The sequence below is a fragment of the Mya arenaria genome, chromosome 2 (genome assembly GCF_026914265.1).
Source record: "Mya arenaria isolate MELC-2E11 chromosome 2, ASM2691426v1".
NCBI lineage: Eukaryota > Metazoa > Mollusca > Bivalvia > Myida > Myidae > Mya > Mya arenaria.
This window is the reverse complement of record NC_069123.1, coordinates 29,088,904-29,115,462: the sequence shown is the minus strand read 5'-3', so window position 1 is coordinate 29,115,462 and position 26,559 is coordinate 29,088,904. Positions and strand designations below refer to the sequence as shown.

The window sequence follows — 26,559 nt, the reverse complement described above, 5'->3', positions numbered from 1 at the left end:
AGGCTTAACGAAAATAATGTTTGTTTATGGTATATCAAACAACACTATTTTTTCTACACCACCAGACATTATTTTTTAGTTCTGTTTCTTGTACCAGCAAGATGCATAAATGTACTGTTACTGTAGAGCACTATAGTTATCTCTGACCTACTAACCCTTATAATTTTAGCAGAGAAATCGGAAACAAACAATTAATTTGTTTGGCCTTTTCAGGCCTTCCAGCAGCCACTAACAAAAAAGTGGGTGGTTTTCTGACAGAAAAGAAGGAAATAGAAGGAATATTTTTTACAAAAAAGTAGGAAAAGTAGCGATATTTTTGGTTAAATATGTAATTATTAACTTACCTAGAGGAGATGTTTTTAATGCAAAATCATACCATTCTATATGCCACATTGAATATTTTAGTGAATGATGCTTGGTCGATTTCTGTTGCTGAACTGTGTGGGTGAAAAGATGATGCACGTCAAAGTGGAACATGTTGCCACACCTTTCAACAACAGAAACCAGCCAGTTTGACATCTTTTGTTCATTTTCTGCAAATAAAACTAGCACAAAGATCAAACTTTAATATTTTTGCGGACTTTATTTTCAAAAAAGTAGGGATAGTAGGAGTTTTTTAGAAAAAAGTAGGAAGCTGTTAAAAAAGTAGGAAAAAGTAGGAAAAGTAGGAAAAAGTAGGAAAAGTAGGAAAAAGTAGGAAAAGTAGGAAAAAGTAGGAACGCTGGAAGGCCTGCCTTTTCTATTAATTAGTATGAAAACATGTCTGTAGCCTAACTTTATTGTAAATTTTGGTATTTTAATTGAAAGTGAATTTTTCCAACACATTAATTTGAAACATATAGTTTCTAATACATTAAACATGATTGTCTCTATAACTAATTGGCAACATGTTTATATTATGCTCATCTTCTACATTGCTGTTGTTGTAAAATAAATTTGAATTTTGACAACGCCAGGGATTCAAAATTTTGTTTATAGGTGAAGGAAACCTTCTTAATGTAAAATCATAGCTGAATTTAAACCATAATCACGGGAATTTCAATACAAAGCAAAATATTGCTTGATAACATAAGACAATTATTAAACTCTTTTTGAAGGAACTAAAATACATAAAAATATTATAATTAACTATCATGTAAAAAGTGAAAATAAACTTATCAGTCTCAACTGCCAGAAAGGCATATGAAAAACTAAACAAAAACCTCTGAGATTTCTAAATCAGAAAACAGAGCATTGCAGAGCAACACCTTCAGTCGTCTATCGAACAAGGCGCATAACTTGACAATTATTTAAATCAGAGTTATGGACATTGCTATACATTTTTATATCGTCTTTAACATGTGCATATCTTTTTTTAAATTACATTTTTTGAGATACGGCCTGGGTAAAATTATTTACACAATGATGATGCAGGCAATGCCAATGGAACCAAGGATATTATAATTTCGTGTCTTTTTTCTTTCGAAACACAGACAAACTCATAAAAACAAAAGGTATAATTTCATATTCACTCTACAAAACTTCATACTTTATTTTACATATTCAACATACCTCCATGACAACATCCCCATTTCTCATTGGCTGTTTTTCATTCACAGTCTGCATTGTCGCCTTCTTATGCTGGGCTGGTGGGGGCTTCTTCTTGGGCGGGGCCCCACCGAGCTCGTTGATGCGCGCAAGCAGAAATTGTTTGTCCTTGCCTTCCAGTACGAGTTGTTCTTTCATCATGTCCGACAAGTCTTTGTGGGCAGAGTTAAGGGCGGAGCAATAATACACCATGAGGCTGTGAAAAAAGAATACATATTAGGCCACAACCCAAAAGAACTTTTTTCGGCCTTACCTGACCTACATTTAAGGGCTGGGCAAGTAGGTATTAACCTGACTCCCATGTTCAGGAATGAGTAGGAGTTGGTTTTTATCACACTTCCTAACCTATAAATCCCATAATGAAAAAATAAAAAAAAATAGTTATTACCTCAGGAGTGGCTAAGAAACAACCAGGTTGCAGGAGTTGTTCGGTTAATGCCAAACAAACTATTAGATTGCCAAACAAACTATATATCTAATAAGTGTGGCCTTAATCCTCCATATTGTAAATGCATTTTATCACTAATTTTTTCTGTTGAGGATGGAGTTTTAGGGCGGAGCAAAAATACACGATAAACAAGAGATGTTTGTGAAACATTATGCCCCCTGAGCGCCAAGTTGCCAGAAATATTTGGACAATTGAATGAAATATGCATGGACTGAAATGACAGCTGATTTGTCATTGGATGCATATGAGGCAGGTCATCTACTGGTCATACCTAATCTTCATGTCAAGTTTGATGACCATAGGTCCGGGAATTGTTGAGTTATCACTCGGACAAGCTTTGGTCTTCCAACAGACCGACCGACATGTGCAAAGCAATTATATAACCCCTCTGCTTCGAAGGGGGGCATAATTAAACTAGATGTTCACTGAAAACTGATACTTCAACTCATGCATTTAGTGACATATAAATTTCTACTGTCTACTATATAAGAAAATAAAATATGGACAATCAGAAAACCTTTTTTCAGCTTACAGTCACACTGACCTTGACCTTTGACCCACTGACCTCAAAATCAATAGGGTTCATCTGCTGGTCATGACCAATAAGCCTACCTAGTATGAGGTCCCTGGGTCAAAGCGTTCTCAAGTTATTGATCGGAAACCGTTTTTCATGTTAAGGTCACACTGACCTTGACCTTTGACCCACTGACCTCAAAATCAATAGGGTTCATCTGCTGGTCATGACCAATACACCTACCAAGTATGAGGTTCCTGGGTCAAAGCGTTCTCAAGTTATTGATCGGAAACCGTTTTTCATGTAAAGGTCACACTGACCTTGACCTTTGACCCACTGACCTCAAAATCAATAGGGTTCATCTGCTGGTGATGACCAATACACATACCAAGTATGAGGTTCCTGGGTCAAAGCGTTCTCAAGTTATTGATCGGAAACCGTTTTTCATGTAAAGGTCACACTGACCTTGACCTTTGACCCACTGACCTCAAAATCAATAGGGTTCATCTGCTGGTCATGACCAATACACCTACCAAGTATGAGGTTCCTGGGTCAAAGCGTTCTCAAGTTATTGATCGGAAACCGTTTTTCATGTAAAGGTCACACTGACCTTGACCTTTGACCCACTGACCTCAAAATCAATAGGGTTCATCTGCTGGTGATGACCAATACACATACCAAGTATGAGGTTCCTGGGTCAAAGCGTTCTCAAGTTATTGATCGGAAACCGTTTTTCATGTAAAGGTCACACTGACCTTGACCTTTGACCCACTGACCTCAAAATCAATAGGGTTCATCTGCTGGTCATGACCAATACACATACCAAGTATGAGGTCCCTCGGTCAAAGCGTTCTCAAGTTATTGATCGGAAACCATTTGGTATTCCTACCGACCGACCGACAGACCGACCGACCGACCGACCGACCGACCGACCGACATGTGCAAAACAATATACCCCACTTTTTTCAAAAGGGGGCATAAAAATGAGGATATTTAACCTCCATTCTTTGAAGGCATTTTATCACACTTAAAATATTCAAATTGCAGGCAGAGTTTAAAGCCAGAGAAATAAAACTATAAGAATGTACAAAACAAATTTAAAAATTCTGATTTCTCCATATTGTGAAGGCATTTTTATCACATGTTGAGTTTTTCAGTATTGGGCGGGTAAAGGGCAGAGCAATAGATCACCTATATCAGCTAAGCAAATAAAATCAACAAATATTGTGTGACAAATATAATACAGAATTAATATTTTTAGTGCCAGTAATTTCTGTGCGTCAATGAAATATTTGCGATTGAAGCAAATGGTATTAAGCACAAGCTCACCATAAGATTGTTAAACAAAACACATGTCTATATCATATTTCTGTTTCTATAAGCCATTCATTTTTCTCTCTGCTAAACAATGTGCCGATATTAAACAGTATATGACATCACCTCTAGGACTGTTCATAGCCATGGAGTAGGATTATATTAGAAATAAAGTTAAATATCAAACTTCAAACGAGCCGAACATTTTTCAATATACATACATTAGGAGAATAATGACGGCAGAAACCACCGCAGACGAGGTCGTAATCGTCCATATCGTATTAAACCATGTTGCTGCGTTGCCGATCTGAACATCAATGATGTCGGACGGCTTGTCGTAGATACGGAATGGCCCGCACATTGGGGACGGGTTCATGCTGAAAGATTGAGGTAATTCAGATGATTTTATCAGGATATGATAGATTTAAGAGTGTCAATCAAATTTCAACTGAGAATAACTTCATCGATTTATGCATCAACGCATCATTTCGCGAGTTATCGTTTTACCCAAGAAAAGAACAAATCGCAAAATTATATAAAAACTAGAAATGTGTCCATAGGACACGGATGCCCCCACTTCGATTTTTTGTCACAGAAAATAAGCCATAATGATTATTCAGGATAATCTCAAGTCTTTTTTTGCAAATAAAGGGCCGTAACTCCTAAATGACAAAAGCGATTTCCATGGCTATCGAACTTGATCAAGATATTATGGTCACAATCATGTATGTAAAGTTTGGTGAGGATTGGACACATACTTTTCAAGAATTAGATTGGAAACATATATTTTTGAAGTATTTTTGGCAAAAAAGGGCCGTAACTCCTAAATGACTAAAGCGATTTCCATGACTATCGAACTTGATCAAGATATTATGGTCACAAACATGTGTTTAAAGTTTGGTGAGGATTGGACAAACAGTTTTCAAGAATTAGATCGGAAACAATCTTCGGGACGTACGTACGTACAGACAGACAGACAGACAGACAGACGTACGTACGGACAAGGGCAACCCTATATGCCGCCACTTTGTGGGGGCATAACAATAAGAAGTCCTTCAGATTTAGCTATTGCAAATACTTTAAATCGCATTTTGTTTTCCATAACAACTACAAGTTACTGAACCCACTACCGGAGTTATATGAATCATACACAAGGAGTGTGAGAGCATTACCTTTTATGCATACATAAACACAAGGAATACACTCCAAATTTTATCGGTGCAATACAAATTGGTCGGATTTAAAACTGATTTATTTTACAACGAATCGTTGAAACAAGTTATTACAACATTACATTAACCACTTTTGTTAGCTCGATGATACACAAGAATGTTGACTTGTGTTGTGGGTGGACACAGGAGTACCCAGAGGAAAACCCCACTTGTCCGGCTTGGTGACAACAATTTCAATCTTAATCTAAGATGTAAAAGGAACACATACTTAGACAGCGTGTATCCCACTGGTATACATATCATGAAGAAAGCAACCATGAGGATGATCGTGAAGAACGAGTTTGACTTGGACGCCTGGTAAGGTTTCTCTGGAGGTACGGTGAAATACAGGGCCGAAAGCTGAAACATGCAAAAACACAATAAAATTTATATTACCTTGGCAATTGGAATTATTTAAAAACATGTATGAGACTATGAGCACATCATTGTAACTAAGCTTCGAGACTGGATTCTTTTCTAGACAAATTAAGCAGAATTCTTCAGCATATTTAAGGACCACAAGAACACAGATGGTAAAAATGATATAAGTTTAGGCCCAGACCTTTATTCCTCCATATAGCTGCCATACATGCCATATTTCTAATTACAACAATTTTTGACTTAGTCAACATGGTTCTTTATGGTAAACTCGTATTATTAAGGATTCTTTTTCTTAAAATTCCACCAGATGTTCATCCTCTGCTGGGAGACTGGGGGATCTGTCGGAATTCCGGAGTATTTTATGTAATATGAATGCTTAACTGGGAATTTGCAAATCTATTAAGAGCACATAAAATAGGATTTTTTTTAAATCACAGCGGAGCATTCAAACTGCATTAACACACTGAAAATCAGAATCAATCCTTATACTGAAATTATAAACACACAGAAATGTGTTCTGAATCCTTAAATGTACTTACGTATTTTATGTAGAACATGAGGAAGAAGCTGACGACACTAACTCCAGATATAAGGGGTGCAAAGTGGAACCCAAGCCTGAAAATTAGAAAGATTTTTTAACAAGAGAATTGCAAATGTCACTGTACCCAACAGCCAAAATATTCATAAAATATCTTAAGCCGTTTCCTAAACATAAGTCCTTCGCCTCATTTAAGTATGTCACTCAGGCCAGAATTGCTCCATTTTTATTGACTTTAATAAAAATGCAAGTTATATTTTAAGAACACTGATTCTTTAATATTTCAGAAATGTTTTATGAATACTGGCCTAGGCGTTTTATTTAAAATTAATATGCTTTAGCCAGAGTCAACAGTTCTGCTACACATATAACCGTATTACAATTGTGTACATGTGTACAAAGTTCTTTAATATTTAATGTTTGACATTTAAATAACAAAGGGCAATAACTCTAAAAATACAAAAGACAGAGTTATGGTACAAGTTAATGCACTCCTCCTTAATAACAACTATAAGTTTATTGATAGACTTAGACTTAAATAGACTTATGTCATTTAACCTTTCTCAAATTGTTCTTCAAATAATAAATAAACTAATAATGTAAAAGCTATTTTGCTAGGGACATTAAGTTCACAGTTTTGGGCAAACACAGTCGAAACTCACATGTCAAACCCTGTTATCTCGGATTTCTGCTTAATATGTCAAACTTTTTTCGAATGTGTTTGGTTTAGAAAGAAATGTTTTGTATGAGGTATTTCCCGAGGTCCTTTATAATGACTTTGACAAAGTGAGTTTTGAGTGTATGATTTGGCCAAAGCAAAGCAAGCAATTAATTCTCAAGCTGGTGCATAATGCACAGTCTAAGTCTTATGTAGCAAGATTAGGCAAAAAACTATAAAAAATGCACAGCTTTTAGTAAATGGGCATTTTCCAAAACAAAATACTACACACTATGGAGCAAGTTAAGTAATTTTTCATCGCAAAATGATACACAACATAAAATTTATGAAGCAATGCACAGAAGCAGTCTTATGTCAATTTGCAGCCAATTAATTTTATAACTTGTGCAAATATAAAGCAAATTTTTAAAAGCCAGTGAACAATACCTTTATATATATAAAGTGCAAACTATTCGGCAAGTAAGCAAATTTGCCAAAGCAAATCAATGCAAAGCAAATAGGGAAGTATAGGCAGTTTTCCAAAGAGAAAATATTGCATAGCAATAAGAAAGCAGGCTGCATGAGTGAGATTTAACCAGAGCAAAATTGTGCATAGCAAGAAGTAAGCAGGCAGACTTCCAATGCAAAACAACATAAAAAGAATTTTTTCCAAAGCAAAATAATGCCTAGCAATATGTATTAAAGCAGAAATTTATCCATTGCGTAATAATGCAAAGAAACTATTACATGTAAGTAGACAGTTTTCCAAAGCAAAATAATGCATAGATGTAAGTAAGTAAGCAGTTTTCCAAAGCAAAATAATGCATAGATGTAAGTAAGTAAGCAGTTTTCCAAAGCAAAATAATGCATAGATGTAAGTAAGTAAGCAGTTTTCCAAAGCAAAATAATGCATAGATGTAAGTAAGTAAGCAGTTTTCCAAAGCAAAATAATGCATAGATGTAAGTAAGTAAGCAGTTTTCCAAAGCAAAATAATGCATAGATGTAAGTAAGTAAGCAGTTTTCCAAAGCAAAATAATGCATAGCAATCACTAAGCAGTGAATCTTACCAAAGCGAAATAATGCAAAACAAAAGCAACAACCGTAAGCAGTTTTTTTAAGCGCAATAATGCACATTTCTTGCACACAAGAAAGTCTCCAATGCACACAGCACAGTCCAGTACAGTTTATCTTACCACAGTAACGTTTGCGAGTAAACTAGGCTTAAAACATTTAGTGGGACATCAAATACAGCGGGGCCAATCGATTTGGCCAGGCCACATTCACATTTTGAAGTTATGAGTCTGAAAGTAAAACACAGTTCATATTTTTATATCACGTGAATAATTTTTAAATAAAGTTTGAGCTTAGACAAGGAATTGTGAAATGGCATAAAAAACACTATTTTCATATTTATAAAACCTATGATATGAACAAATATTTGAAAGAAAAACTTTTATTAGAATTTTGATTTAATGGTACACAAGAGGAAATACATTTTTTTTGCCATTTCAAAAATCCTTCCCAGTTGGCATACAATGAACCTGTTTCACCAATGAAAGTACAACAATTAGATCTTTTTTTCTCTTCATTTTTTTGTAACTATTTCGATAAAAATACTTTCAATCAAGGCTTTTAATGTATTCTTTTTATATTCATGTTCAATTAATTGAATGAGGAAATAAGAATTAAAGAATTTTGTTGTACGATCATGGATAAAAAAGGGTCAACAATCTTTAAAAAAAACCACATGACAATCTTACCACAACAACGATTGAGAGTATACAAGGGCCAGGACATTTTTAGGAATGTCGAAAATTGGTGGCCCCACCTTCTTGACCAGTCCGCAACTACATTTTGTCCATACAAGCCTGCAAGCCAAGATTTTAAGCACATACATAAGCATTGAGGGGCATTTCAAATAAAATACCACATTTTCAGTCTGATGTATATAAGGTAAATAAATCTGTATTTTTGCAACTTATCTTTTTTGTTAATTTGTCAGAAAAAATAATAATACATGATGTATAGCAATCCATTTTTTCAAGACCCATCCCTGGTCATGAGCAAAACAGAATTTTACCCAAGTCAAAGATATATCTTTTGGTATCACAGAATTTCAATTAATTGTCAGGAATGCTACTCAATAATAAACATTATCATTCAATGCATTTTATCATTCATATTTTGGTAATTGAAAAAAGTCTTTGCAATAGAGTCGAAGACAATTTACTGTAAAAGGTAACATAATAATTATAAAAATATATACGTGAAGTACTTTTTTATAATAGAATAAAACAAATGGTTTTTAATACTTTTACCATTACTGTTTACTTTTTATATGCAAGACAAAATAAAAATCTAACAAAATGCCATACTTTCTTGTTCCCTCGACAAAGATGGTAACTGCAGCATTGATGATGAAGTCGAAGACTATCAGCTTATAGACAGCAGAACCAACATACGTCTCCCAACACTGAAATCACAAATAAAATTAATGTCAAATTAGGCCCTGCTCCAAACTACTGTTCTGAAACTTACTGCCAAAGAAACAATGTCTGCTTGTAAGAATCTTTCCTTTTCAAGAAGTAAAGATGTATCATAATCACATTAAAACTGTCACCAATTTGTCTGAGTTAACGTGAGCTAGTCCACTCTAAATATACAGTACAGTAAGTTGTAATAAAGTTTTCAACATACCGAGATAGCAGGGCAGTCATTTTGGCCGACATCACACGAGTTTTTATCCTTGCACGTGATCTGAACATACAGGGAAGCCACGATCATGGTCAGTGATGCAAGACGTAGAAATACCATCCTGTAAACATAGTAAAGATGTATAATACAAATTTGATATTTTTCCATGTTTTTAATTTTCTTGCTTTTCGTATACATAACATTAAAATAATTCATCATATTGAACCGAATCAAATATTTTCATTCACCTTGTGTTTTGCGTAGAGAAAACTTGACATTTATATTAAACACTATGCAAGGAATCCTGTTGAGTTATTACAGCTGCGATTGTTTATTTCAATACTGCAATCTGATTGGATAAGTGTGACATCATTTAACCAATGATATGTGATGTTACACTTATCAGCTTCTCTTGTGCACTAAAATATGTTGTGGATATTTAAACCTCATAGCAAAAATAACTATTATTAATTTTTGAATCCTAATGAATAAATTTTTAAAGGCACACAAATACAGGTTGCTGCAAAAACATATATTTTTATCTGTACCTAAATCATATGCTTTTTTTATTATATCATAAAATCACACTCGCAGATTAAACGTTTTGACAACTTTTAATTTTTTGTCTTGGAACGAGCCAATTTTTGCGTAAACCCATGGAATCCAGTTATATAAGACAGCTGAAAAAAAATTAGATCACAGATTTTTATAAGTTCAAAAGTTTATGTTTTATGCATTTTTCTTAAACTGTTAGTAACGGTTTAAGCCATAAAACATTAATTTTCAAACGGAAATATGAAAATCTCTGATCTGATTTTTTGTCAGCAAACTTATATCATTGGTTTGCAGATATTTACGCAAAAATTTGCTCTTTCCAAGACAAAAAATAAAAAAGTTGTAAAAATGGTAAATCTGTGAGAGTGCAGCTTTAAAGTAATATAAGATGATTATAAATGTATTAAAAGTAAAAAGCAATTTTTTTGCATTAATATATATTGTGTGCCTTTAAAATTAATATATAAGGATTTATTTCATATTTTCCACTGCACTTGCTTGCAAATTTCCCAAGAATGGCTAGGGCAATTCATGGAATTTGCTGATGTGCCTTCATTTGCTTATACATGACACGAACGTACAAAAAAATGTGATAGATTTTTAGTAAGGCCCTTTTGATTTACTTGTTTTCATTTGAAAGAATATAATTATGAAATTACTAGATACTAAGCAGATTGTTCAGAAATTTGTTAAAGTTAACAACGCTGTTAATGATATCATTGTGAACTTTTAAAGGTGAAATATCACAAAATAAGCTCATATATTCAAATAAAACAAGCATAGCTGAGACAGTTGTCTCAAATCTGGTTAGGAATACTGCAGATCACAAGCATATCCATTAAATTTCCAATGCAGCAAAATTTTAGAAGTTAACAATACTGACATTAACAATATTGTTAACTTTAATAATCGGCCCACTGATTCATAGAATAAACACTTTATTTTTATGGACTAGCAGAATATATCCTTAATCATTATTCACAGTTATCCTTTGCCATTGGTTAACTTAATTTTATATTTTTTACCCAAAACGCTTTTTAAAAATCAGGTCGTTGCTAAGGTAACGATTATTCTTATGTAGTACGATTGGATAGTGGTCTCCCTTAAAACGCAACCTGCTTGCACTCACCTGATAAGCGTTATCTTGATAACAGTCACAGGTCTGTAGTCCTCAAACTTAACAAGGATACCGAAGATGACAGGGTACATGCCGTTCAGGAGGCCAATGACGATGGACGGGAGAAACTCTACGAGTAGGATCACTAGTGAATGGTAGTTATCCGCAACATTCGGGTCTGTGGTGAACTGAAAATGTTGATAAGTTATTTAGCCTTATCATAAACTTTAAGAATTTACAGTAATATTATATTTGTGTATAAAAAATTTATTTAAAAAGGAATGGAAGCAGTTTTGTATTGCCTATTTAAAAGTATATACAAGCAAACATCAGCAACAACTTTTATCTTAACAATTATATTTTATTCTGAACAATTTCTTCATGGTTTTAGAAACCCGACCTTTGAGAACTAATGTATTACCGTAATATAAATATCTGTTTCAAGTATCTACAATTTGGTCAAAAAGTTTCTGACCCTTCAAAGCAATACCAAAAGGCCCCCTTGTTTTGAATGAGGCCTCTCTCATTGCAAACGTTCATAGTAGGCATATCAAATCCTTACTACAAATTGTTATATGGTAAACCGGTCAAAATAGTACGCTCTGTCAATGCTTGAATACACATGATATCTTAAAATTTCAACAAAATCTGAAATAAAGTACAGTTATAAGTAAATGTATATTTGAACCTGTACAATTTTGCATATTCTTGTTATAACTTACATTGGAAGAATAGTCCTGCGCATAGTAGATGGCTGCTCCCGCGCCACCGAGCATGATTAGTATGAGGAAGTTGATGAGGAATCGGACAGTGAAGACCTTGCACTTCTGTCCGCGTGTACGATTCCGCACTTCCATTTCATGTCGCTGATCACCTAGGTCCGCCTAGCATAGAAAATTCATTATATACATAAACAAATAATATATTTTACATCTAATTTAAAATGATGGTTTTTATATAAATCCTCTTTAAAACTGAAAGGCATTAATTAGAAAGGAAGACAAGTACACCGTACAGACCACTATAACATTCACTTTAGTCATGCAGATCAATCTAAGTGGTTTAATATTGTAAAATTTACATACTTTCTAGTTGAAAAATATAAATAGTAAAATTCATATACTTTCTAGGTTGAAAAATAAGAATAGTAAAATTCATATACTTTCAGCCTGATTAGTAAAATTCACATACTTTCTAGGTTTACAAATATGGAAATAGGAAAATTCACATACTTCCAACCTGATTAGTAAAATTCACATACATGTACTTCCAACCTGATTAGTAAAGTTTACATACTTCCAACCTGATTAGTAAAATTTACATACATGTACTTCCAACCTGATTAGTAAAATTCACATACATGTACTTCCAACCTGATTAGTAAAATTCACATACTTTCAACCTGATTAGTAAAATTTACATACTTCCAACCTGATTAGTAAAATTTACATACTTCCAACCTGATTAGTAAAATTCACATACTTCCAACCTGATTAGTAAAATTCACATACTTCCAACCTGATTAGTAAAATTCACATACTTCCAACCTGATTAGTAAAATTCACATACTTCCAACCTGATTAGTAAAATTTACATACTTCCAACCTGATTAGTAAAATTCACATACTTCCAACCTGATTAGTAAAATTCACATACTTTCTAGGTTGAAAAAAATGCAAATAGTAAAATTCACATACTTCCAACCTGATTAGTAAAAGTCACATACTTCCAACCTGATTAGTAAAATTCACATACTTTCTAGGTTGAAAAAAATGCAAATAGTAAAATTCACATACTTCCAACCTGATTAGTAAAATTCACATACTTCCAACCTGATTAGTAAAATTCACATACTTCCAACCTGATTAGTAAAATTCACATACTTCCAACCTGATTAGTAAAATTCACATACTTTCTAGGTTTAAAAATATGGAAATAGTAAAATTCACATACTTCCAACCTGATTAGTAAAATTCACATACATGTACTTCCAACCTGATTAGTAAAATTTACATACTTCCAACCTGATTAGTAAAATTCACATACTTCCAACCTGATTAGTAAAATTCACATACTTCCAACCTGATTGGTAAAATTTACATACTTCCAACCTGATTAGTAAAATTCACATACTTCAAACCTGATTAGTAAAATTCACATACTTTCTAGGTTGAAAAAAATGCAAATAGTAAAATTTACATACTTCCAACCTGATTAGTAAAAGTCACATACTTTCTAGGTTTAAAAATATGGAAATAGTAAAATTCACATACTTCCAACCTGATTAGTAAAATTCACATACATGTACTTCCAACCTGATTAGTAAAATTTACATACTTCCAACCTGATTAGTAAAAGTCACATACTTCCAACCTGATTAGTAAAATTCACATACTTCCAACCTGATTAGTAAAATTCACATACTTTCTAGGTTGAAAAAAATGCAAATAGTAAAATTGACATACTTCCAACCTGATTAGTAAAAGTCACATACTTTCTAGGTTTAAAAATATGGAAATAGTAAAATTCACATACTTCCAACCTGATTAGTAAAATTCACATACATGTACTTCCAACCTGATTAGTAAAATTTACATACTTCCAACCTGATTAGTAAAAGTCACATACTTCCAACCTGATTAGTAAAATTCACATACTTCCAACCTGATTAGTAAAAGTCATATACTTTCTAGGTTGAAAAAAATGCAAATAGTAAAATTGACATACTTCCAACCTGATTAGTAAAAGTCATATACTTTCTAGGTTTAAAAATATGGAAATAGTAAAATTCACATACTTCCAACCTGATTAGTAAAATTCACATACATGTACTTCCAACCTGATTAGTAAAAGTTACATACTTCCAACCTGATTAGTAAAAGTCACATACTTTCTAGGTTGAATAGTTAAATTCATACTTTCTAGGTAATAAAATTCACACATTTTCTTGATTGAAAAATATGATTAATTTAGTGAAATTTAAATAATATTTTGATCAAAGAATGGCAATTACAAACACTTACGACTAGTCCATTGTAAATACTCTTCTGCTTCAGTTTAACAGCTTCGTCCTCATCAACCATGTAGTCGAAGGCTGCAAACACCGTGTTACAGTACACGCCCTGTTTCGAATTTTCCTTCGCCAGAACAGTCTCCTTGAAGTTCGACAGAGTGCTGAAATATACAGGCAATATTCCTGTTATTCAAGTTGAATTATATCCCTTAATTTATTTCTTACAAATATTTAAGGGAATATGATATTAAAAATATCAATTTCTTAGTCTTTACAATTTCTTAATGGGAAATCGTAGCCTTAAGAAAACAAACAAAACATATATTCACAAAAATATAAATTTTAATTTGTGTTTCACAAAAAAAAAATTGTACAAAAAGTAAAAAAGGCCATTTAGAGTATACAATAAATATTGCGTTCATTGGTAAATGCAAAAATAATGTTTCATAAATTATAAAGTGCATGCATATCAACATAACAACATATCGAAAGTAATATTGAGTAATAAAAGGCATTCATAGTTTTTTGAGACATAAGAAAAATGAGAAAAAAACATGCTAGATTACACATTTTAAAATGTATTATGAATGTTTGTAGGCATTCATTTAAAAAAATAGCATACATTTTCTCTTTTCAGGTCAGTTTAAAATTTATATTTGTTTGAAAAACAGCAAGTCTCTGTTGACTCTTTTGGACAACAATATTGTATTTTGGGGAAAAAAAAGACACCAATCTGTCGCATGACCAGAAACAACCCCACATATTCTAGGCTCAATATGGTTTTTAAATGACTTTCTATTCTACCTATTATAACAAGCAAATAATGGCTTACTCTATAAAGCGTAATTATATATGATCAGCATTTTATACATTATTTTATTAAGCTGGTGTCTTCAAACAAATACCTACATGTATGTGTATTTCAAACTTCTAGCTACACAAAAAATTACTTCCAATTTTTTTTTTTTTTTAAATCTCATGACTCTATTTCTACAAAAATAACACACTAAATTTTTTCATCGGATCGAAAAAATGCAACAATAAAGAATAAAAAATTTAACCACACATATTTGCAAGAAAAATTTATAGGATGAAAAACGTTTTCTCTTGCGAAGAAAAGTTACATTAAAGGGACCGACGGTCATGTTTATGTAAAATGCCCTCTTTTTATAACGAAGATACTGACAGCTAGAACCCTTTTTGTTTCTCAAATATGATTCTTTAAAAGGCTTAAAGGTTAAATTATCCATCAGCTAATGTATGTCAGTCCTTGTGGGGTAGTGGTTTTGGTGTCAGTTTTGGTGTTTTTTTATACATTAAACATTTCGGTAATAAAGATTAAAATAATTATAATATAAGCGTCTTCAGATGCACTACAGTGATAAAAACAAATTTGGTTCAAAAACATGAGCAAATCTCTTTAAAAACCATGTAAAAAGTCTGCAAGACAATAAATAGATTTAAAAGTTGATGCTTTGCAAATTAAAATTACAAAGAAAGGATAATAAATTAAAAAATTGTTCAGGATTATCATTCAAAATATTAATTATGTAAGGAAAATAAGAATTTGTCTTCACCTGCACCTGTTTTTAAAATAAAATAGAAAACATAGCAAATTTTATTTCGTCTGCTCGCTCAAATTATATTCGTCTTCATCCAAAATATGACAAACAAAACATTAAGCTCATGTAGCCTAAGCCTTTTGTAATCATTTAACTGGCGCAATAACTCAATAACTGCATGTAGGAAATAGAGGCAGATGTTGAGTTCTTGCACTAAGGGCAATCGTAACAATTCGGCCATTTCCAGCATGCATTTGGATAGACCTCTGAGATATGCTTCAAGATATATGAATATGTGATAAGGCTGCCAGCGATTAACACAATTATGATGATGACATTACCGTCAGTAGACCCGTTCAATTATGTCAACAATGGAATGATTCGTGTCTAAATTACGCTTTTGAGAAATCTGATTTGATCAGATTCAAATTACTAGAAAAACAGCTTGATACTCTGCACTGTGTGTTCAATAATATGTCCCTTGACGGTTGAAAACACATTCAACACTCACAGCCATGATGGACTACTCTTTTTAAAAACTAATATTTCCAAGATCATATCAGTTTGATAATGGCTGAGTTGTTCCAATTGGCATTAAGGTTACGTGACATTTTAAGATATTTTTTCTGCAATATATTTCAACATTAAACACTTAAATCATTAGAGTGCAGCAAACAAAATGTTTTTTCCAACATCTAATACTCTCGAATATTACAGTAAAAGCTTGAAATTCATACCTAAAAACAAAAAGTAAATGAAAAGGTCAGGACAATATCTTACAGACAAAAATAGATTTCTACGAATCAGATGTGTGGTTTGGAATCCGATGTGACACTGGTTTGCCACTACTATGGCCATTATTTTTCTATTGACACCTAAATTAATACGGGTTAATCATGTGAAAAATTTTGAATGCTAAATTTCAAAACTCCAACAAAAATTATTCCAAAGTCATTTATTTGAAACAAATACATGACAACAAAAACATCACGCAAAGTAATCCCAATGTGGCAGCAATGAGTTTTACTATCAGGTGCATTAAATACTATCTATAGATCTATTCAAATGACACTAACGAGCCTGTAACGTTTTTTAACAATATTTACTCTAAGACTCTATCGTGCATTGCGATAACAATGTAGCTCATGAATTACTAATTTTCTAATCATTCATCATAAACTACATAAATTACAATATACAAATTTTGTGTGTTCAGATGCCAATCTCTCAAAACTTCTTAAGCTTAAGCAGCTTAAATAGCTTATTTCAAGTAGCTTAGATACAAACTTAAGTTTGAATTTGATAATGAAAATGGGTAATTGTGATTGACATCAAGATTATTTCTATTTAAAAGACAAAAAACTCTTAAAAAAGTGAATATTATGCAAATTATTGAAAATTTCAATTTTCCGCTTAGCTAAATCCTTTAATTAGGACTAAGAATGATTCGAGAAATTGGAGCCTGGCAACTTATACATACGCATCATCGCTATAAAAGTAGCTATTAAATGTGTACAGCATGAAATATCAAGAGGCTATATATGTATTCGTATAGTGCATTTTGGTGCTCACCTTCCAATTCGGCTATTTCGAAGGACATAAATAAAGCGTTTATGAATTTATGCGACAAAAGCAGAAAAAGAAACAGGACAAAAATCAGACTGACCATTGATGGTCAAATAACTGAAAAAGGGAAAAAAAGCAATTTGTTTGAAAATCTGCTGACTATTATTGACTGTTTCTGCAATGATAAACATCATGAATGTATCTTCTAGCAATAATATTATCTGACTTGGACAAGAAATTTGACGCTATTTGCGAAAACCTGAGGCCGCAGTTGCAAATGATGTTACGGTACGTGAGAAATCACAGCACAATCATTTTTTCAACACGCTGATTTTTTAACCGTGACAGTGGTCATATTTTTTTCTGTCCAATAACAAAGAGATAGTAAAAGTAAAACAATGTCCGACTTAAAACTAAGGATATTGAAAAAACGTGATATCTCGTATAACATCGTTTATGCATTAGGCATTGCTTTCATAGATAACGTCACGAATGGTAATATTATGTTCTCGAGTTAACCTTGATTGCGCAGACATAAAATAAGATTTTTTTCTGAAGAATAATTTTAACAGAATGCTGTACATTTCAGAAAATGTAGAGATGTTTTGGGAGAAATATCTCAATAAATTGACAGCCAACAGCACACAAGACAGACCATAATAACAACAACATGAAAACCACAAAATTTCACCACCAGCAACATTACAAAGACAACATAGATATAAAAACACAATCTGGTGTTTAGACGAATCATACATGCCATATGGGGCATGAAGGGGGGGGGGGGGGGGGGGGGATCCCGGAATTTCGATCTATCCCCCAGTCTATTTGGAATGTGTTTCACTCAGTTCATCAAACGGCATTATAAACTGAAAAGCATTTCTGCCCAATCTATGGTACTCGCAACTTACATCCCATTGTGCTTGTGAAGATGTTCACAGAATTTCGTAATAAAATTTTGATTTTTTTTTTATCCCAGGATGTAAGACGATGATGCTATGATGGCAAAAAATGCACTGAAAATTAACATTGGTGAAACTCACTTGCGAACCATGATGATGAGACTGAAAAGCAAGACCAGCACGGTAACGAGAAAGTACGCAAGCGGCATGTTGTATTCTGATGCGGCAAGCTCCTTTTTCTTGTCAGTGTAGAAGCCGTTAAACATCGCTGTGTCTTCCATCCAGCCCTGAGGAAGAACAGTATAAATAACTGACACGTTTGATTTTATTATATACCCCTCATAAATCCACACTCAATACATATCGCAAAATACGGTAGTCCGTATTCCACTCCAGTGCAATACGGCTGTATTCCACTCTTGTGACGTCATGTCATAACAAGTATCGTTGCGTGCTGTTAAAATTACGTCATAAAACAAAATGGTGCGTTGTTAAAAGGACATTTATTATAAAAACATGTGGCTTTTAGGTGATCTAACCAGTAATGTATATAATAAATGAGTTATTAGTACTGCGTTCTGAAATTCTTATCATTTATGACGATTGTATAGAAAGCCTCATTTCAACAATTCATGGTCACATATTTTTATTTAGTATTTGAAAAAACGTTCAGTATACTACTAATGATAATCTTAAAATAGAAAAATACGGCATTTGAATTGTAAAATCGATATACATTTGAAACGAAGTAGTACTAAGCAATCAAAATATTTTGAGATTTTATCCTTTTTTTCGTTTTCACTTACTGTTCCCTGAAAGAAGTCGAGGATCAGCGTTAGTGCATCGGATGAGACATTCGGACTGTAATTCGAGCTACAATCCTCGACATTTGTAGTGTCATTAAATTGCCCATCATTCCCCACGAGGTCGCTAACATACTCAGTCGTGGAGTTGAACGAGACTTGGAAGAACGTGATGCAGAAGAAGAGGAGGAGGAAGATGAAGATGTTGAGGAACAACAGCCAACGGAGGAAGGTGAAGTACGAAACAACACCCATACCCTGGTGACCTGAAAGATGATGAGATTGTTAACAAGAGCCCCTGAGAAGAAACACTATCGCTTATCTGGGTTTTTTTTTTATGTCAAACAAGGAGCTTAACTAGAAAGTTATTAAAACCAGAGTTATGGGCCTTGCTGAACATGTGCGTATTGTCTTTGGCAACATTTGTACCAAGACTCATTCTTCAATGGTTTTTGAGTTATGGGTTAAGTTTAAGTTTTTGTATGATGCTGACGCCGCTGATGCCCAAAATGACAGCAATGATATGGCTGTGTCTTGAATTTTTCCTTAGAAAACAGACGCTCTAAGAAATTAATGGGTCATCTTCAATACAAATGACCCAAAACCATAGGTCCAGGACAGGTCACGCAAAGACCCCATATTTTTTATTATTGATAAAATGAAAATATTATTTTCATTATATATTTATATTGTACCAAAATGGTCACTATTTTCCAATTTCAATAAATAAATGAAACATTTCCTAAAGAGGGTAGGTGTCTTGATCAATTTAAACAAGTTATCAACATGATATAGACGTCACAGGCTTAGAGTAGATGATCTGAGGTGGGATATACAGGGTGCAGGAAACCATATTTATTTTCGAGCTTCGCTCTCACCCAGTATTGTTTCCTTTGCCCTGTATAGCCCATAACGGGTCACCTACTTGCCCCGTAGCTTATAGTATCCTTCTCATGAAGTGTGAGTGTATTATTAATTTAACCTCTGACCTTACCATGTCATGAGACACTCATTGACCTGAATCAGAAATTATATAATCATACGATGAGTAATTGCAACTTTTTCATATTCTTTGAAATATAGATAAGGACAAAAGCTGATAAAAACCTTCAATTTTTTTCAACGCCCCTTTCCACACTTCAAGGGAATACGTCGCCTCACGCCAGCTGATCTTGAAGCTGTTCCATTTCTGTAATGGAGAAGAAACAAATTAACCATTTCAGAAAAAAATATATTATATTAAGTATGGTAGCTTTTACTATGTAATTTTGAAAACATAATTACAGTCGAAACCCATTGGCTTTATACCCCTGAGAGATCAGCCAAAATACTTTTGAGCCTCGAGAATATCGAGCCAAGCAGAAATGCTTAAATAGAGTAAAACAAAATCGGTCCTTTACATCAAGTTCCAGCTATCGAGGAAATCGAGCCAAGCAATATCAAGCCAACAGGTTTTGACTGTATTAAACTGATAATGGAAATTGAAAAAAAACAACAGATTAAGACCTCTCTTTTGGGTTTAAACTTCAGTGAATTAGATTAATAACTTACATAGCAAAATCTATTGAACGTTGCATTTCAATTCATGTCTATTTATTTAAGAACTGACTTAGTATTTGTCAGAAATGACTGACCAATAGAATGAATGAAGACAATGATGTATGACCATTAAAGATTATTTTAAGTTGAATATTGAATACCATCCCTGTATCAATTTCTTCCCTGGGGAAGAGATTTGAACATTTATTAGCGGTATACTAATCAATGTCAGGCTAAAATAAATTAGAAAAAGCTCAAAATAAATCATGGAAAATTGCTTACGCTTTTCATGGAGTATTTGAATCCCTTGGACGATTTCACCGGCCCTTTCATCAACATCTCTCTGGAAATGGAAAAATAATCTTGTTTGAAGATATAAACTTAATATAATATAAGTAAAAGAATGCAAACTTTTGTGTTGAATTAAATGATTTAACTTTTCTCAGTGAGAATGGTCTAGTGGTATATATCATATGTCTGCCTCGCACGCAAGAGGTTGTCAGCGTTTAATCACTTCTAGGGTGTGCATGTGTGTAATTTTAATATTCATGCACTCCAGCATTAAGGCCTATTCAACGAGAACTCCGATAACATTGTTGTTCATTTTAGGATTTCTGAGCATATTACACAGTGTACCAGGATCTGTGTGGTCTAGTGGTATATATGTCAGCCTCTCACCTAAGAGGTTGTGGGTTTGATCCCTACAAGGGTGAGAGTAGACTAGCTGTATAGGTGTCTGTCTCTCACCAAAGAGGTTATGGGTTTAATCCCCAAAAAGAGGAGAGTAGTCCAGTGGTATAAGTGTGTGCCTCTCACACAAGAGGGTGTGGGTTCCATCCCCATCAGGGTGAAAGTGGTCTAGTGGTATAAATGTCTGGCTCTCACCCAAGTGGTTATGGGTATGATTCCCACTGCAGAGGTACTTTCTCATAACCACTATAAATGGACACCCATAATTGTCAAGGTTTCTACTCAGAAAATTAAGTGATTTTTATAAGCAATCAGCTTTGGTCACAATCAAGTCAAAAGAGAGTATAATAAAGGGCAATAATTTACACCAAATACAGTTACCTAACTTGATTAAGTAAGAAGGTTGGATGGTTTGGAGCCCTTGTATAAAGTTGCAATGCAATAAATGATGTTTTTGCTGAAATATTGACTTAAATGTGGTAAAATGCAAAACCTTAACCAGAATTTCTACTTAGAATAACAAAGGGCCATAAATTTGCATTTTATGTAAAATAAAGTAATCCAACTTGGTTATTCAAGTAGGTTGGATGGTTGAGTATAATTGTATATTAAGTCCCAATGCATTGTACATCCAGCACTTGCTGAAATAAAAACCTTTTCGTGCTTACATGAAATTTGCATTTGAATAACAAACATTAAATATAAAGAAATATTCCACAATTATCATTGCTTTTCAAACAATTGTTTATATAATTATTTAATTACAATAAGTGATGACACTTCTTATTAATTATTTATTTTCAACACTGGTTTATGCAAACAATTTAATCATTGGGAATAGTTACAAAATACAGGACTGTAATATTAACATATTCATTAAATAATTAAAAGACCGCTGAATGAAAATTTACACATTTTTGTAAAGAAACCATGCAATCGCTTGAATTACGCAAATCAGCCGTAACTGATATACAATCTTTTATTTGCATCCCCTGTAATTAAACAAAGGATCGCTAACAAATCCAATAAGCAAATCAATAGCTAGTTTAAACGGAGTTTTATGACTTTTCCTCTATAGATTTACAATAAATATTTATCATGTCAAACAATTCTCAGAATTTCCAGATAATCTTAATGTCATTCCCGGGACAATTTATGAAAAGTCAATCGAAAACTTATTGACCATGACAAGTTTTAACTTATTTTAGTGTTTATGCGCATGTCTCTGCCAATGAATTGGCTGTACAGATCTTAATTAAATCATTTGAATTCTGATTAAAACGACCACATGCAAAGTTCCATTTAGAAATTAATTTGTTTTGTTATGTGGGTCGATCATTCAGTGGTTTGCACATGCATGCTGACTAGATCTCAGTTAAGAGAGACATTCATGCAAACACAAAGCCTTTATTCTTTTTACACTCAACTCAATAATTAAATTGGCATCATCTGGGCGCAGTCTTGCTGCTTAGGCAAAAAAAATGGTTAGGTTAGCATTATATTCTTTTAAAAAAAAACAGGTAGGGTAGGTAAGCTTTTTTATTTTTATTTTTTTAAGGCTTTACATAAGATCATTAAAATATTTTTTTTAAAAAGAAGAAGTTTTTTTTTACCAACGGTCTAAAAATTGGTAGGGCAGCGCCTTATTTATAAATAATGTTGGGTAACCCAAACAAAAAGTATTTCTTTTTAAAGCCCAATTTTTTTGTTTATTCAAATTACACAAAATAAACAATGAGATTGGTTTACATAGTCACACAGTCTACACAGTTGCTGTATTTTAGTGCTTCACTAAACCATACATGCCATATTTCTGAGAGGCTTCCCAGGGGATTTTGGTCTGAATTCCAGGGGATTTTGATATTACACCAGGGGATTTTTACACGACGAAAATTTGCGCAATATCTGCATTTATAATATAACAATAAATACAGAAATACATTCAAATTACAATAATTTTTGGGCTTAGTCATCATGGTCTTTCATGGAATTTCACACTCATAATATTATTGATGCTTTCCACTGTCAAGTTTTGAAAAAGTTTTGTTTTTTTTAAATTCCATGGGATATGGATCCCCTGGTGGGGGACCAGGGAATGGGTAAAAATTCCGGGGGATTTTCCCCCCCCCGCCGGGCGATATGGCATGTATGCTAAACAGTTTAGTCAGCAGCAGGGAAGCACCCCTCATATATGCCAACTTAATGGTTACATTAAGCAAAATTAAACAATAACTATTACTTACTTAGAAGACTATAATGAATATTGGGCTAATTGTTCAAAACTTCATTACATTTAACAATGTGATCAATGAGATGGTTGTTCAATGAGATGGTTGTTAACTTTTAAATGTGAAATACTCGATGATTTTCTGATCTGTTAAATAAAACAAGTTTAGCTGAAATAGTTGCCTCAAAGCTTGTTAGAAATACGGCTTATCATAAGTGTATCCATTAAACTCCAGAACAGTAAAAAAACTGAAAGTTAACAATGATGATGTTAACAAAGTGGCTTATAACTTTAACAAGTTCTGAACAATCAGCCAAGAGTTCAATAAAAGATCCTGAAGTGTTAATGGAATCATGAAGTTCAAATATTTATTTTAACCCAACATCACAAATTGCTTTTAAATTGGTGATTCTCTCCCATAATTAGTATAAACATTATATATTTAACATTTGTGAAGAAAGTTATGATAACTTATACTAAGTCACTCTCGTTGGCACAATGTTGTGTTAGAGTTGGTCTTGTGTTGTGGGAGAAACCTGACTATCAGGTATTAAATGTGACTGTCCGGCTTGGTGACCTGACTAAACCTGGCAACCTCATGTAATCTCAGGATGGGAATCAAACTTGGGTCGCCTAGGTAAGAAGTGTCAGTGAGCTAACCACAGTGCGCTAACCGGACAATCTCTGATTTCAATGGAGTTGAACATCAGTTTTTTAATTTTTATGAAAAACCACATTTATTGGGCTTTAAACAAAAGAAAATCTACATTTTTTTCATCAATGTTTGAACAGTTGTGGCAGAGGAGCAAAACTTTGTCAAAATGAGTTTCACAAGAATATAATTACATAACTGCTATTTACAATGTAAGTGGTTTTATTATCTGTCTTGTGATCTTGTCTGGTGTGTTTTTGTAAAAAACATATTGAACCAACGCTCCTTTGATGTTTGTTTTTATGCAAACAAGGGACATAATGCCACAGTTCTTTAAGTTAGAGTCGTTTGCCTTGTTATGCAAGAATAAACCATGTTTGATTTGAATGTATTTAAAAAGTTTGCACGACACTGACTCCGCCATTATAACATCAAGGCTTATCATGTAATTTGAAAGATTTTTTTTAAAAGAATTATTGCTAGCATTAAGTCTTCGAGTGTCAATTGTTAAACCTTCAATCCATTGGTTGGGAAAATAGAGAAAGTGACCTTAGGTATCTGGCGAACAATTTTTTTTACCTCTTTCGTTCATGTAAATATGGTGTCCAAGCATGGTTTTGATTAAACTTCCTGTCAACATACTGATCTAGCTCTTTATTCGTCGAGGTGACAATTTCTGGGTGCTTTTCATTCTTTTTATACACAAATTCTTCCTTCGGCTTTTCAACTGGTTTTACGACAATCACGGCTGAATTCTGCCGTACGTTGTTATTATTTCTCTCCGGCGAAGGTGGCGGTGGTATGGCTGGAGATGTGACTGGAGTAACCTGCCGTTTCTGTGGCGGTGACGGTAAAATTGGGACAGTATCCTTTGTCGCCGCTGTTGCTTTTAAGGTGGGGGGTGGGGGAGGGTGAGGCTGGACATCGTCTAGTTGGTAATTGTCATCATCGGCTGGCAATCCCCAGGGGTCGGGTGAAACTCGAGCAGCTCCTCTTCGAAACATTTTTCAATTTTTTTTCCAGCACTCAGATCCTTAACTTCAATAGCACTTAAAATTATTTAAAAAATGTTAAAAAGTTAATTTTTATTTAATTATATGTAAAATTGTTCACAGCAAATTACTGTCAAAATGTTGAAAGAAAGAAATATTTCAATCAAAAGGTTTTTGCAGATAATCCAGCAAAAATGTTTTTCCAAATGTGTCCTTATATAATCCAGATTTTATTTTGTCACAAAAATCATCCTTTTAATAAGAATATAGAATCATTTTCTTCAGCGTATTACCTCATATCACAGAAAAATGGTTTTGAAGTAAATCATTTTTTCTTCCAAGCTAAGTTTGAAGACAAATATAGCTATAATTAAGCTTAAAAGCTATTTCTCTCATAAATATATTCAAGTTCCTTCTAAATCCAAATATTGTCATTGAACCTTGAAACCTGACACCACAAAGTCCACATCTCATTCCAAATCACAAATCACAAATCACGCAAATCTCTTGATAGCCATTTTTTTGCACAAAATTGCAATATAATTACTAATCATTACTTTTTTGTTTCCTTCTTTTATTTCTCACTTAACTTTATTATTTCGGACTATATAAATGATTGGATTGTTTGTGTAAAATGTTCCCCTGTCCAAAACATGTTCAACCATGCTCGAAATAAACTGTCATATAACAATAGGATAATGTAAAACTTGTAACAAAAACCTTCTTGTGAAAAACAATTACAAATTTTTTATTCAAGTGACTTTAAAGCTCTGAAATTCCATTAAATATTTTTGTTGGCAATTATAAGAACAATGAAAATAATTCCATGACAAATATCTGTTTGTCTGATACGCGTATTTAAAAACAATCACATTTGAATATAATTATATCTTTAAAATGCAATAATTCCATGTCAAATACAACATTTCACAAATGTTGCATTTCAATTCTCTTATATTTTCCATCCTGCGTTTTCTTATTGCCTTATAATTCTCATGGAATATTAAAACATAATCCATCACACAATGATGTTCGTTCTCACAGACTTTCCTATGGTAATATTGACCCTCTAGATAAAGACACATTTTGATAGCAGCTACAAAGAATGGTCAAATTACCCATCTCATTACTAGAGCTGCACTGCTTAATTATTAACAGCCTAACCAGCATCAATAACAGTCATAATACATGGAGGTCACCGAGGTGAAATTAAATAAATTTTGATAATTAATGCAAAGCAGATATTCAGACAAAATATTTTAAAATATAAGGCAAAGATGATATTCCAGTGCAAAGATTTTAATATATAATACAAAGATGATATTCCAGTGCCAATATTCAAGTGCAAACATTTAATATATTACGCAAAAATCATATTCCAGTGCCGATATTCCAGTTCAAACATTTTATTATATAACGTAAAGATGATATTCCAGTTCCAATATTCCAGTGCAAATATTAAAATATAATATTATAATGAAAAGATGATATTCCAGTGCAAACATTTTAATATATAATGCAAAGCAAAAATTCCAGTGCAAATATTTTTTATATCTAAAGCAAATTGGTTAATTTAAAGTGCACACATTTTTGGT

General features: G+C 33.1%; 1 protein-coding gene across 3 annotated transcripts in view; it reads right to left on the bottom strand.

Annotated features, from left to right (window-relative positions):
* LOC128211360 (transmembrane channel-like protein 7) overlaps nt 1–26,559 on the bottom strand; it is a 60,232-nt gene that overhangs the window by 8,806 nt on the left and 24,867 nt on the right. For 2 of the 3 annotated variants that reach the window (XM_052916068.1, XM_052916078.1), the window contains exons 1-15: nt 24,552–25,594; nt 20,686–20,746; nt 19,972–20,053; nt 18,868–19,130; nt 18,203–18,348; nt 14,042–14,192; nt 11,741–11,902; nt 11,031–11,206; nt 9,350–9,467; nt 9,028–9,125; nt 7,846–7,953; nt 5,995–6,070; nt 5,304–5,434; nt 4,085–4,240; nt 1,552–1,783 (exon numbers count right to left, since the gene is read on the bottom strand). In XM_052916068.1, coding sequence (XP_052772028.1) covers nt 1,552–1,783; nt 4,085–4,240; nt 5,304–5,434; nt 5,995–6,070; nt 7,846–7,953; nt 9,028–9,125; nt 9,350–9,467; nt 11,031–11,206; nt 11,741–11,902; nt 14,042–14,192; nt 18,203–18,348; nt 18,868–19,130; nt 19,972–20,053; nt 20,686–20,746; nt 24,552–24,976 — 2,385 coding nt within the window. In that variant the 5' untranslated portion in view covers nt 24,977–25,594. Of the gene's footprint in view, nt 1–1,551; nt 1,784–4,084; nt 4,241–5,303; nt 5,435–5,994; nt 6,071–7,845; nt 7,954–9,027; nt 9,126–9,349; nt 9,468–11,030; nt 11,207–11,740; nt 11,903–14,041; nt 14,193–18,202; nt 18,349–18,867; nt 19,131–19,971; nt 20,054–20,685; nt 20,747–24,551; nt 25,595–26,559 lie in introns of those variants that run through there. The other variant, XM_052916087.1, reaches the window with a different exon arrangement.